The 14,900-nt window shown below is 40.1% G+C and overlaps 1 protein-coding gene across 1 annotated transcript; it reads left to right on the top strand.

Annotated features, from left to right (window-relative positions):
- Positions 1-1,375: 1,375 nt before the first annotated feature.
- Positions 1,376-3,277, top strand: LOC131271145 (uncharacterized; the record flags this gene model as incomplete). The annotated part of the gene is made up of 2 exons (XM_058272531.1): positions 1,376-2,184; positions 2,575-3,277. Coding segments are annotated over exons 1-2 (1,512 nt in total), but the record flags the coding sequence as incomplete, so codon positions are not given.
- Positions 3,278-14,900: the final 11,623 nt, after the last annotated feature.

Here is a 14,900-nt window from a genome sequence, read left to right as displayed (position 1 = left end):
AATGGAACGCCCTTCAAATTTTCTGGAGTTTACAAACGCACTCCACAACCTCATTGACAACATGATGCTACTGGGCCAGGGAAGTTATCTAAATGACCAGAGGCTTCTAAATGACCTCGTTGCTAGACTACCCATAGAGCTTCGGCACGAATGGATAAAAAGCACACTTCCAAACAAAAACAATGAGGAAGAGGGGCATTCGAACTTAACCCTAACGGATCTGGCCAAATGGCTGGAACCCTCAGAAGAGTTAGCAACAGTGCTAGCCGCAAGTGAAGGTGGGTTTACGAAGCAAGCGAGACCACAGAGCTTGTACGCTCATGTTCGCTACAACGCAACTGAAAGAGGTCGATCCTGCCTAATTTGTAATAAACCTCACGAAACCGCCAAATGCAGAAAACTACTAAACCAATCGGTAGAACAACGGTGGCGCATAGTAAACCAAAATAAAATCTGCGCAAACTGCTGCAAATTTAACAACCACAAGGCAGGAGATTGTAGAGCTCCGCCGCAGTGCAGGGTAGAAGGGTGTGGTCGTAGACACCACAACATTCTCCATGCATATAAGGACACGCCACAAATCGATTCCGCTCGCATCAATCACCACCGAGTGAATGAAGAATTATTCTACCAGATAATTCCCGTAACACTGTATTCAAAAATTGGTCAGGTTAAAACATTTGCATTAATAGATCCTGCATCGAGCACCAGTCTCGTTCTAAATGACATCAGAGAAGAGTTAAAGGTATCGGGACCCAAGGCACCGCTAAAACTCTGCTGGACAAACGGCGATACGCAGTGCGAGCCAGCGAGTCAAATAGTATCATTTAAAATCAAGGGTCCAAACAATCGACTTTTTGACATTGCAAACGTTCGCTCGGTCCAAAAGCTCGAGCTCCCTATGCAGTCAGTCGATGCCGAGGCACTAAAGCGGGCATATAAACACTTTTCTCGCATCAACCTGGCGAGCTACAAAAATGCAAGGCCAACACTCTTGTTGGGCATACCCCACGCATTTTACACCCAAAGCGTGAGTTATCGATCTGGGCGACCTAACCAACCCATCGCACAAAAAACACGGCTCGGTTGGACAATTATAGGAGGTGATCAAGCAAACGACAGAAATATTAACCCCGTTTTTACAATAACCGATGTAGCAAGCGAAGAACATATGAAGATGGAAAAAATGATGCATGAATTCTTTACCACGGAGGGATTCGGGGTAAAACCGTGCGAAACCCCAATTGCAACCGAAAATAAGAAGGCTTTAGAAATAATGGAAAAAACATTAGCATACCGTGACGACCGATATGAAATCGGTCTGTTATGGCGCGAAGAAGGAACCCGAATGCCGAACAGCTACGGGCAAGCAGTAATGAGACTAAAGTCACAGGAACGCAAGATGGAGAAAGACGAATTCTTGAAACAATGGTACCATCAAACAATAGCTGACTACGTCGCGAAAGGGTATGCACGCAAGGCCACGGTGAAAGAACTTTTAGAGGATAATCCAAAAATATACTATCTTCCTCATTTCGCAACCATAAACGCCAACAAAGTTCCGCCGAAACCAAGATTGGTCTTTGACGCTGCGGCAAAGAACAATGGTAAATCTCTTAACTCACACTTACTAACCGGACCAGATGCAACGACCTCACTTATAGGCGTGCTGATCAGGTTCCGCGAGCACCCAATTGGCTGCACAGGTGACATCAAAGAGATGTTCCACCAAATCAAAATACGGCATGAAGATCAATACGCCCAAAGATTCTTGTTCAGGGGCTCACCCGACATGGTGCCACAAGTGTACGTCATGCAAGTCATGATGTTCGGGGCCACGTGTTCCCCAGCATGTGCCCAATATGTAAAAAATCAAAACGCGGAACTGTTCCAAGAAAAATATCCAGAAGCAGCAGAAGCAATAGTGCGAAATCACTATGTAGATGATTACTTGGACAGCTTTCCAGATCTCGAAACGGCCGTTCGAACTATTCAGGAGGTGTGCGAGATCCACAATAGAGCGAACTTCTTCCTTCGAAATTTCATTACCAACAATAAAGAGCTGGAGAGTACCATTCCTGCAGATAGACTGTCAGAAAACACACTACTAGACATCGGAACCAACAGTCAAACCTCCGAGAAGGTTCTTGGCCTGTTATGGGATAGGAAATCCGATGAGTTTAGGTATGTGCTAAAACTACCCAAAGTCAACGTAAAAGATATCACCAAAAGAATGGTACTATCGACCATAATGAAGATATACGATCCTTTGGGATTAGTCGCTCACTATACCACAGAGGCAAAAATTCTCATGCAAGATTTATGGAGATCAATGATAGGCTGGGACGACAAACTCCCAGTCGCCTTGCAAGGCCAATGGGAAAGGTGGCTAACCAGGATTAAAGACGTTGAACAAATCAAAATATCTAGACCCTATGCAAAGGCAAGGGGGGATTGCCGAAGAGAGCTGCACACATTTGTCGATGCCTCCGAAAAGGCATTCGCAGCAATAATATACCTGCGAAGCATCTACCAGCATGGTATTTACATAAACATTATCTGCGCCAAATCAAGGGTCGCTCCTAAGAAACCGCTATCTATCCCGCGGCTCGAACTTCAGGCCGCAGTATTAGGCACCAGGCTCACCGAAGCCACTAAAAAGGAATTAAGAATAACGATCGATGATGTGTACTATTGGACCGACTCCACCACTGTGCTTGGGTGGATCAGCAGCGAAGCGCGAAAATTCAAACAATTCACGGCGCTGCGCATAGGCGAAATTCTAGAGACCACAAATAAAAATCAGTGGCAATGGGTGGCCTCAGGAAGCAATCCCGCTGACGAAGCTACGAAAGAGAAAAAGGGCCCGTCGCTATGGCTCGAGGGACCGGCCTTCCTAAAGCAGGAAATCATTCCCCGTAAACCGCAACCATTCGTAACGTATGAAGACCTCAAGCCGGTGCACGTTATCAAAACATTTAAAAGGGATGACTTCGAAATCATCTCGATCCAGTGGTGCTCCTCATGGGTGCGCTTGAAAAAGGCGCTAGCGATTTGGCTGTGCTATATCAAAAAGCTGCAACACAAAGTCAAACGTGAACCTTACACGCAAATATTAGATTGCGAAATGTGGACGACTGCCGAAATCTTATTATTGAAAAAGGCTCAGTGGGAATCATTTGAAGAAGAGGTGACCAACCTAACATTAAACAAACCAATCCCTAGACACAGCTCTATCAGGTCGCTCAATCCATATCTTGAAGATGGCATATTGCGAGTAAGAAGTCGCCTGGGGGAGGCGCACTACTTGCCGGAGGAAGCAATTAAACCAATTATCCTCCCTAAGAAACACAAGATAACTGAGTTAGTCGTAAACTACTACCACAACAAATTTCTACATAAAAAACATGAAGCCGTTATAGCAGCGATCCGTCAACGTTTCTGGATTATAGACCTTAGAGCCGCGCTCAAGGAAGTTACCAGAAAATGTCAACAATGCAAAAACCAAGCGGCCCGGCCTTCACCACCACAGATGGCCTCACTGCCAGAATGTCGAATGGCAGCATTCAAAAAGCCCTTTTCGCACACAGGGGTTGACTATTTTGGCCCATTCAACGTAACGATTGGCAGACGTACCGAAAAGAGGTGGGGGGTAGTATTTACTTGCCTAACAACACGCGCTACGTATTTAGACTTGGTTAACGATATAAGCGCGAACACCTTCCTGATGTGTTTGCGCACAATGCAACACAGAAAAGGTAAAATATTGAATATTTACAGTGACAACGGTACCAATTTTGTTGGTGCCAATAACCAAATGAAGAGACTCATCGAGCAAGGAGCGGTAGAAGGCATAAAATGGAACTTCAACCCGCCAGGAGCTCCCCACTTCGGAGGAGCTTGGGAAAGAATCGTAAGGGAGGTCAAGAGTCTCCTTCCCAGCAATCAAAACTATAAAGAACCAGTTCTTAGGGCAATTCTAGCCGAAATCGAATATATCATAAACAATAGGCCGCTGACCCACATACCGATCAGCAAAGAAGACGACGAGGCATTGACACCATTTCACTTTTTAATAGGGTGCTCCGGGGAAGCTGAGCCAACACCTTCTGAGGAGTTAGTTGACAGAAACAACTGGAAAACAGTTCAAGCCATATCGCGTCGCTATTGGGAACGCTGGATTAACGAATATCTGCCAAAATTAGCAAAACGGGACAAGTGGATCGACCCGACAAAGCCACTTAAAGTCGGAGACGTTGTGGTTTTCCCCGACGAGAGCCGGACGGGAAAGTGGCTGAAAGGAAGAGTTACCGAGATATTCCCGGGGAAAGACGGTCAGGTGAGATCAGCAAAAATAAGGGTAGGGGCAACAGAGTACCATAAGCCCGCCATAAAACTAGCTGTATTGGACTTAGGTCCAGTGGGGGAAGAATCAGTAAAAGAAAAGAACATACAGAATCCACCCAACGATAACCGGGGAAAACATATCCCGGCGTGGGGACAAAAGAAACCGATTGATACCGAAAAGATAAAGGCAAAGGCCCAAGAACTACGAGAACGAACTACAACCAAGAGAAGAAAGATTAGACCAACAACATGGGTGCCTGGGTGTTAATGTTACTGGGAGCAACCGCAATAGCGGCATTAAAGATCACACCCATTCCCGAACCCGGTATCTTTTTCGACCATATAGGAACATTGAATAATCTCAGAGGGGTATGGGAGACCAAATTTCATACCCGCATGTACCCAGCGAACGATTCACAAATCGTTCGGCAGTTGCAGAACGAAATAAATAATGTCTTAAATTCTATTGATAATAACGACTCGAGGATTCATCGCCTTAGGAGCGCACTAAATGAAGAGTGCGACTACGCAGTAACTCTCATACGGGAAAATATAAAAATAAGAGTAAGACGAAGTGGCGGGGTGTTCGGTATCTTAAAAGATTTCCTTTTCGGCGGTAACGAGGTAGACGAACAACTCGCTCTGCTGAGATCAACCCAGGATCAAAAGATGGCCAAATTAGCTAACAAGTTAGAAGACAAGAATAAGGAGCATAAGCAAGCAATGCGCGAAGTGGGTGAGAAAATCTTGATGATAAGTGAAGGCATTTCAAGGTTAAAAAAAGAGTCTAACGAAAGTAAGAAGAAGACGCTAAATAAGTTCGTAGAAGAAACGTTAATGATAGGTATCACACTGGTACAAAATATAGTGAATAGATATCAATCTCTTAAAATAGATCCTTTAAGTCAATTAAGCGAATTAGACACAATAAAGGACATCAGAATTAACGTGGACCATGAGATCGCATTAGAGCAAGCATCGTTGATAGGGAAAGAGTTAATAGAGGGGGAAATTATACTACACATGAAACACTTAGCAGTAGAAACGGACAAATTTCAAATATTTGACATAATCCCCGTACCGAACTTTAAAAACCTTACAATGATTAACATTGCGAAAACTCGCATAGCAATTAATACCAATAATTATTTTGTATACCCGAATAAGATAAAGCGGATTAACGCTACGCACTACCTATCAGAAAAAACAATTATCAACAAGGAAGCGGACTGTGCCGCTGCAGTACTTCTTCATTTGAAATCTACAAATCTTTGCACAACTATCCACCTAAAACCTAACTTTACAAACTTCGTTCCACTAAATCAGCCCAATAAGGTCCTCTACTACGCAGACCGACCTCAGGAAATACTACTAAATTGTAATGGAACGATTACTACTCCGCCTTACAACGCAGCTATTATAACACTATCACCTACATGTAAGATAGAAACTAGAAGTATAGAGATACGATCGGTATTGGTAAAAAGCAATGAAGTATATAAAACATATTTTAAACCTCTTAAGACATTGCCGTCTCACTACCCAAGCGAACAAACGTCGAGCAAAACTAAGGACTATCTAATAATCGTAGGAATCTTAGCCCTTCTCTGCATCATACCGCTAACCATAGTGTGTACAATCAATCTGAAAAGAGACCTACCAATACGCCCTCCCCCGTTCATTCCACAAGTACAAGAATCTCAATTGTAACCCCTCTACGAGAAGTTACGGGGGCGGGGATGTTGCCGACGCAACACGCGCAAGCAAAGGTCGCGACCAGGAAGTTTCATATTGCGCCTCCACGCGCAACGGCGGACCAGAATGAAAGGCCGCGATCGGCCAAAATATGATGTCTCCACGCGCAACGGCGGACCAGAATGATGGGCCGCGATCGGCCAAAATATGATGCCTCCACGCGCAACGGCCGCGATCACCGGGCGCGTGGAGCCACGCGCATGTAATAGGAAGCTGAAGAATCAGCAATAAATTAGTATTTAAGGGATAGCATTTAGGCAATAAAGCAGCATTTCAACAAGATCAGAAGGCTCAGTTATTAGTCGGAGGGCTCCTCCGGGCTAAAGAAAGAAACTTTGGTATCTTCGAACTGGCCAGCTCGGGGTTCCGCACCGGTGCTGGTCGCTGCGTAGGAGGTTTCCTACGTCAGTTACAAGGTGCTTAAGGTGACTTTAAAGAGAATGAGACGATGCAAAATGAGGTTTAGAAGGTGCTTAAAGTGACTTTAAAGAGAATGAGACGATGCAAAATGGTGTTTAGAAGGTGCTTAAAGTGACTTTAAAGAGAATGAGACGATGCAAAATGGTGTTTAGAAGGTGCTTAAGGTGACTTTAAAGAGAATGAGACGATGCAAAATGAGGTTTAGAAGGTGCTTAAGGTGACATTAAAGAGAATGAGACGATGCAAAATGAGGTTTAGAAGGTGCTTAAAGTGACTTTAAAGAGAATGAGACGATGCAAAATGAGGTTTAGAAGGTGCTTAAAGTGACTTTAAAGAGAATGAGACGATGCAAAATGAGGTTTAGAAGGTGCTTAAAGTGACTTTAAAGAGAATGAGACGATGCAAAATGAGGTTTAGAAGGTGCTTAAAGTGACTTTAAAGAGAATGAGACGATGCAAAATGAGGTTTAGAAGGTGCTTAAAGTGACTTTAAAGAGAATGAGACGATGCAAAATGAGGTTTAGAAGGTGCTTAAAGTGACTTTAAAGAGAATGAGACGATGCAAAATGGTGTTTAGAAGGTGCTTAAAGTGCCTTAAAAGTGAATGAGACGATGCAAAATGGTGTTTAGATGGTGCTTAAAGTGACTTTAAAGAGAATGAGACGATGCAAAATGGTGTTTAGAAGGTGCTTAAGGTGACTTTAAAGAGAATGAGACGATGCAAAATGAGGTTTAGAAGGTGCTTAAGGTGACTTTAAAGAGAATGAGACGATGCAAAATGGTGTTTAGAAGGTGCTTAAAGTGACTTTAAAGAGAATGAGACGATGCAAAATGGTGTTTAGAAGGTGCTTAAAGTGACTTTAAAGAGAATGAGACGATGCAAAATGAGGTTTAGAAGGTGCTTAAAGTGACTTTAAAGAGAATGAGACGATGCAAAATGAGGTTTAGAAGGTGCTTAAAGTGACTTTAAAGAGAATGAGACGATGCAAAATGGTGTTTAGAAGGTGCTTAAAGTGACTTTAAAGAGAATGAGACGATGCAAAATGGTGTTTAGGAGGTGCTTAAGGTGACTTTAAAGAGAATGAGACGATGCAAAATGAGGTTTAGAAGGTGCTTAAGGTGACTTTAAAGAGAATGAGACGATGCAAAATGGTGTTTAGAAGGTGCTTAAAGTGACTTTAAAGAGAATGAGACGATGCAAAATGGTGTTTAGAAGGTGCTTAAAGTGACTTTAAAGAGAATGAGACGATGCAAAATGAGGTTTAGAAGGTGCTTAAAGTGACTTTAAAGAGAATGAGACGATGCAAAATGGTGTTTAGAAGGTGCTTAAAGTGACTTTAAAGAGAATGAGACGATGCAAAATGGTGTTTAGAAGGTGCTTAAAGTGACTTTAAAGAGAATGAGACGATGCAAAATGAGGTTTAGAAGGTGCTTAAGGTGACTTTAAAGAGAATGAGACGATGCAAAATGAGGTTTAGAAGGTGCTTAAAGTGACTTTAAAGAGAATGAGACGATGCAAAATGAGGTTTAGAAGGTGCTTAAAGTGACTTTAAAGAGAATGAGACGATGCAAAATGGTGTTTAGAAGGTGCTTAAAGTGCTTTAAAAGTGAATGAGACGATGCAAAATGGTGTTTAGATGGTGCTTAAAGTGACTTTAAAGAGAATGAGACGATGCAAAATGGTGTTTAGAAGGTGCTTAAGGTGACTTTAAAGAGAATGAGACGATGCAAAATGAGGTTTAGAAGGTGCTTAAAGTGACTTTAAAGAGAATGAGACGATGCAAAATGGTGTTTAGAAGGTGCTTAATGTGACTTTAAAGAGAATGAGACGATGCAAAATGAGGTTTAGAAGGTGCTTAAAGTGACTTTAAAGAGAATGAGACGATGCAAAATGAGGTTTAGAAGGTGCTTAAAGTGACTTTAAAGAGAATGAGACGATGCAAAATGAGGTTTAGAAGGTGCTTAAAGTGACTTTAAAGAGAATGAGACGATGCAAAATGAGGTTTAGAAGGTGCTTAAAGTGACTTTAAAGAGAATGAGACGATGCAAAATGGTGTTTAGAAGGTGCTTAAGGTGACTTTAAAGAGAATGAGACGATGCAAAATGAGGTTTAGAAGGTGCTTAAAGTGACTTTAAAGAGAATGAGACGATGCAAAATGGTGTTTAGAAGGTGCTTAAAGTGACTTTAAAGAGAATGAGACGATGCAAAATGAGGTTTAGAAGGTGCTTAAGGTGACTTTAAAGAGAATGAGACGATGCAAAATGGTGTTTAGAAGGTGCTTAAGGTGACTTTAAAGAGAATGAGACGATGCAAAATGAGGTTTAGAAGGTGCTTAAAGTGACTTTAAAGAGAATGAGACGATGCAAAATGAGGTTTAGAAGGTGCTTAAAGTGACTTTAAAGAGAATGAGACGATGCAAAATGAGGTTTAGAAGGTGCTTAAAGTGACTTTAAAGAGAATGAGACGATGCAAAATGGTGTTTAGAAGGTGCTTAAAGTGACTTTAAAGAGAATGAGACGATGCAAAATGGTGTTTAGAAGGTGCTTAAGGTGACTTTAAAGAGAATGAGACGATGCAAAATGAGGTTTAGAAGGTGCTTAAGGTGACTTTAAAGAGAATGAGACGATGCAAAATGGTGTTTAGAAGGTGCTTAAAGTGACTTTAAAGAGAATGAGACGATGCAAAATGGTGTTTAGAAGGTGCTTAAAGTGACTTTAAAGAGAATGAGACGATGCAAAATGAGGTTTAGAAGGTGCTTAAAGTGACTTTAAAGAGAATGAGACGATGCAAAATGGTGTTTAGAAGGTGCTTAAGGTGACTTTAAAGAGAATGAGACGATGCAAAATGAGGTTTGAAAGGTGCTTGAAGTGACTTTAAAGAGAATGAGACGATGCAAAATGAGGTTTAGAAGGTGCTTAAAGTGACTTTAAAGAGAATGAGACGATGCAAAATGAGGTTTAGAAGGTGCTTAAGGTGACTTTAAAGAGAATGAGACGATGCAAAATGGTGTTTAGAAGGTGCTTAAAGTGACTTTAAAGAGAATGAGACGATGCAAAATGGTGTTTAGAAGGTGCTTAAGGTGACTTTAAAGAGAATGAGACGATGCAAAATGAGGTTTAGAAGGTGCTTAAGGTGACTTTAAAGAGAATGAGACGATGCAAAATGGTGTTTAGAAGGTGCTTAAAGTGACTTTAAAGAGAATGAGACGATGCAAAATGAGGTTTAGAAGGTGCTTAAGGTGACTTTAAAGAGAATGAGACGATGCAAAATGGTGTTTAGAAGGTGCTTAAGGTGACTTTAAAGAGAATGAGACGATGCAAAATGAGGTTTAGAAGGTGCTTAAAGTGACTTTAAAGAGAATGAGACGATGCAAAATGAGGTTTAGAAGGTGCTTAAAGTGACTTTAAAGAGAATGAGACGATGCAAAATGAGGTTTAGAAGGTGCTTAAAGTGACTTTAAAGAGAATGAGACGATGCAAAATGGTGTTTAGAAGGTGCTTAAAGTGACTTTAAAGAGAATGAGACGATGCAAAATGGTGTTTAGAAGGTGCTTAAGGTGACTTTAAAGAGAATGAGACGATGCAAAATGAGGTTTAGAAGGTGCTTAAGGTGACTTTAAAGAGAATGAGACGATGCAAAATGGTGTTTAGAAGGTGCTTAAAGTGACTTTAAAGAGAATGAGACGATGCAAAATGGTGTTTAGAAGGTGCTTAAAGTGACTTTAAAGAGAATGAGACGATGCAAAATGAGGTTTAGAAGGTGCTTAAAGTGACTTTAAAGAGAATGAGACGATGCAAAATGGTGTTTAGAAGGTGCTTAAGGTGACTTTAAAGAGAATGAGACGATGCAAAATGAGGTTTGAAAGGTGCTTGAAGTGACTTTAAAGAGAATGAGACGATGCAAAATGAGGTTTAGAAGGTGCTTAAAGTGACTTTAAAGAGAATGAGACGATGCAAAATGAGGTTTAGAAGGTGCTTAAGGTGACTTTAAAGAGAATGAGACGATGCAAAATGAGGTTTAGAAGGTGCTTAAAGTGACTTTAAAGAGAATGAGACGATGCAAAATGGTGTTTAGAAGGTGCTTAAAGTGACTTTAAAGAGAATGAGACGATGCAAAATGAGGTTTAGAAGGTGCTTAAAGTGACTTTAAAGAGAATGAGACGATGCAAAATGAGGTTTAGAAGGTGCTTAAAGTGACTTTAAAGAGAATGAGACGATGCAAAATGGTGTTTAGAAGGTGCTTAAAGTGACTTTAAAGAGAATGAGACGATGCAAAATGGTCTTTAGAAGGTGCTTAAGGTGACTTTAAAGAGAATGAGACGATGCAAAATGAGGTTTAGAAGGTGCTTAAAGTGACTTTAAAGAGAATGAGACGATGCAAAATGAGGTTTAGAAGGTGCTTAAAGTGACTTTAAAGAGAATGAGACGATGCAAAATGAGGTTTAGAAGGTGCTTAAAGTGACTTTAAAGAGAATGAGACGATGCAAAATGGTGTTTAGAAGGTGCTTAAAGTGACTTTAAAGAGAATGAGACGATGCAAAATGGTGTTTAGAAGGTGCTTAAGGTGACTTTAAAGAGAATGAGACGATGCAAAATGAGGTTTAGAAGGTGCTTAAGGTGACATTAAAGAGAATGAGACGATGCAAAATGAGGTTTAGAAGGTGCTTAAAGTGACTTTAAAGAGAATGAGACGATGCAAAATGAGGTTTAGAAGGTGCTTAAAGTGACTTTAAAGAGAATGAGACGATGCAAAATGAGGTTTAGAAGGTGCTTAAAGTGACTTTAAAGAGAATGAGACGATGCAAAATGAGGTTTAGAAGGTGCTTAAAGTGACTTTAAAGAGAATGAGACGATGCAAAATGAGGTTTAGAAGGTGCTTAAAGTGACTTTAAAGAGAATGAGACGATGCAAAATGGTGTTTAGAAGGTGCTTAAAGTGACTTTAAAGAGAATGAGACGATGCAAAATGGTGTTTAGAAGGTGCTTAAAGTGCCTTAAAAGTGAATGAGACGATGCAAAATGGTGTTTAGATGGTGCTTAAAGTGACTTTAAAGAGAATGAGACGATGCAAAATGGTGTTTAGAAGGTGCTTAAGGTGACTTTAAAGAGAATGAGACGATGCAAAATGAGGTTTAGAAGGTGCTTAAGGTGACTTTAAAGAGAATGAGACGATGCAAAATGGTGTTTAGAAGGTGCTTAAAGTGACTTTAAAGAGAATGAGACGATGCAAAATGGTGTTTAGAAGGTGCTTAAAGTGACTTTAAAGAGAATGAGACGATGCAAAATGAGGTTTAGAAGGTGCTTAAAGTGACTTTAAAGAGAATGAGACGATGCAAAATGAGGTTTAGAAGGTGCTTAAAGTGACTTTAAAGAGAATGAGACGATGCAAAATGGTGTTTAGAAGGTGCTTAAAGTGACTTTAAAGAGAATGAGACGATGCAAAATGGTGTTTAGGAGGTGCTTAAGGTGACTTTAAAGAGAATGAGACGATGCAAAATGAGGTTTAGAAGGTGCTTAAGGTGACTTTAAAGAGAATGAGACGATGCAAAATGGTGTTTAGAAGGTGCTTAAAGTGACTTTAAAGAGAATGAGACGATGCAAAATGGTGTTTAGAAGGTGCTTAAAGTGACTTTAAAGAGAATGAGACGATGCAAAATGAGGTTTAGAAGGTGCTTAAAGTGACTTTAAAGAGAATGAGACGATGCAAAATGGTGTTTAGAAGGTGCTTAAAGTGACTTTAAAGAGAATGAGACGATGCAAAATGGTGTTTAGAAGGTGCTTAAAGTGACTTTAAAGAGAATGAGACGATGCAAAATGAGGTTTAGAAGGTGCTTAAGGTGACTTTAAAGAGAATGAGACGATGCAAAATGAGGTTTAGAAGGTGCTTAAAGTGACTTTAAAGAGAATGAGACGATGCAAAATGAGGTTTAGAAGGTGCTTAAAGTGACTTTAAAGAGAATGAGACGATGCAAAATGGTGTTTAGAAGGTGCTTAAAGTGCTTTAAAAGTGAATGAGACGATGCAAAATGGTGTTTAGATGGTGCTTAAAGTGACTTTAAAGAGAATGAGACGATGCAAAATGGTGTTTAGAAGGTGCTTAAGGTGACTTTAAAGAGAATGAGACGATGCAAAATGAGGTTTAGAAGGTGCTTAAAGTGACTTTAAAGAGAATGAGACGATGCAAAATGGTGTTTAGAAGGTGCTTAAAGTGACTTTAAAGAGAATGAGACGATGCAAAATGAGGTTTAGAAGGTGCTTAAAGTGACTTTAAAGAGAATGAGACGATGCAAAATGAGGTTTAGAAGGTGCTTAAAGTGACTTTAAAGAGAATGAGACGATGCAAAATGAGGTTTAGAAGGTGCTTAAAGTGACTTTAAAGAGAATGAGACGATGCAAAATGAGGTTTAGAAGGTGCTTAAAGTGACTTTAAAGAGAATGAGACGATGCAAAATGGTGTTTAGAAGGTGCTTAAGGTGACTTTAAAGAGAATGAGACGATGCAAAATGAGGTTTAGAAGGTGCTTAAAGTGACTTTAAAGAGAATGAGACGATGCAAAATGGTGTTTAGAAGGTGCTTAAAGTGACTTTAAAGAGAATGAGACGATGCAAAATGAGGTTTAGAAGGTGCTTAAGGTGACTTTAAAGAGAATGAGACGATGCAAAATGGTGTTTAGAAGGTGCTTAAGGTGACTTTAAAGAGAATGAGACGATGCAAAATGAGGTTTAGAAGGTGCTTAAAGTGACTTTAAAGAGAATGAGACGATGCAAAATGAGGTTTAGAAGGTGCTTAAAGTGACTTTAAAGAGAATGAGACGATGCAAAATGAGGTTTAGAAGGTGCTTAAAGTGACTTTAAAGAGAATGAGACGATGCAAAATGGTGTTTTAGAAGGTGCTTAAAGTGACTTTAAAGAGAATGAGACGATGCAAAATGGTGTTTAGAAGGTGCTTAAGGTGACTTTAAAGAGAATGAGACGATGCAAAATGAGGTTTAGAAGGTGCTTAAGGTGACTTTAAAGAGAATGAGACGATGCAAAATGGTGTTTAGAAGGTGCTTAAAGTGACTTTAAAGAGAATGAGACGATGCAAAATGGTGTTTAGAAGTGCTTAAAGTGACTTTAAAGAGAATGAGACGATGCAAAATGAGGTTTAGAAGGTGCTTAAAGTGACTTTAAAGAGAATGAGACGATGCAAAATGGTGTTTAGAAGGTGCTTAAAGTGACTTTAAAGAGAATGAGACGATGCAAAATGGTGTTTAGAAGGTGCTTAAAGTGACTTTAAAGAGAATGAGACGATGCAAAATGGTGTTTAGAAGGTGCTTAAGGTGACTTTAAAGAGAATGAGACGATGCAAAATGAGGTTTGAAAGGTGCTTGAAGTGACTTTAAAGAGAATGAGACGATGCAAAATGAGGTTTAGAAGGTGCTTAAAGTGACTTTAAAGAGAATGAGACGATGCAAAATGAGGTTTAGAAGGTGCTTAAGGTGACTTTAAAGAGAATGAGACGATGCAAAATGAGGTTTAGAAGGTGCTTAAAGTGACTTTAAAGAGAATGAGACGATGCAAAATGGTGTTTAGAAGGTGCTTAAAGTGACTTTAAAGAGAATGAGACGATGCAAAATGAGGTTTAGAAGGTGCTTAAAGTGACTTTAAAGAGAATGAGACGATGCAAAATGAGGTTTAGAAGGTGCTTAAAGTGACTTTAAAGAGAATGAGACGATGCAAAATGGTGTTTAGAAGGTGCTTAAAGTGACTTTAAAGAGAATGAGACGATGCAAAATGGTCTTTAGAAGGTGCTTAAGGTGACTTTAAAGAGAATGAGATGATGCAAAATGAGGTTTAGAAGGTGCTTAAAGTGACTTTAAAGAGAATGAGACGATGCAAAATGAGGTTTAGAAGGTGCTTAAAGTGACTTTAAAGAGAATGAGACGATGCAAAATGAGGTTTAGAAGGTGCTTTAAGTGACTTTAAAGAGAATGAGACGATGCAAAATGGTGTTTAGAAGGTGCTTAAAGTGACTTTAAAGAGAATGAGACGATGCAAAATGAGGTTTAGAAGGTGCTTAAAGTGACTTTAAAGAGAATGAGACGATGCAAAATGGTGTTTAGAAGGTGCTTAAAGTGACTTTAAAGAGAATGAGACGATGCAAAATGAGGTTTAGAAGGTGCTTAAAGTGACTTTAAAGAGAATGAGACGATGCAAAATGAGGTTTAGAAGGTGCTTAAAGTGACTTTAAAGAGAATGAGACGATGCAAAATGGTGTTTAGAAGGTGCTTAAGGTGACTTTAAAGAGAATGAGACGATGCAAAATGAGGTTTAGAAGGTGCTTAAAGTGACTTTAAAGAGAATGAGACGATGCAAAATGATGTTTAGAAGGTGCTTAA

Source organism: Anopheles coustani, unplaced genomic scaffold (assembly GCF_943734705.1).
Source record: "Anopheles coustani unplaced genomic scaffold, idAnoCousDA_361_x.2 U_36, whole genome shotgun sequence".
Taxonomy (NCBI): Eukaryota; Metazoa; Arthropoda; class Insecta; order Diptera; family Culicidae; genus Anopheles; species Anopheles coustani.
Note: the sequence above shows the minus strand (reverse complement) of the source record. Positions and strands in the feature narration are given on the sequence as shown.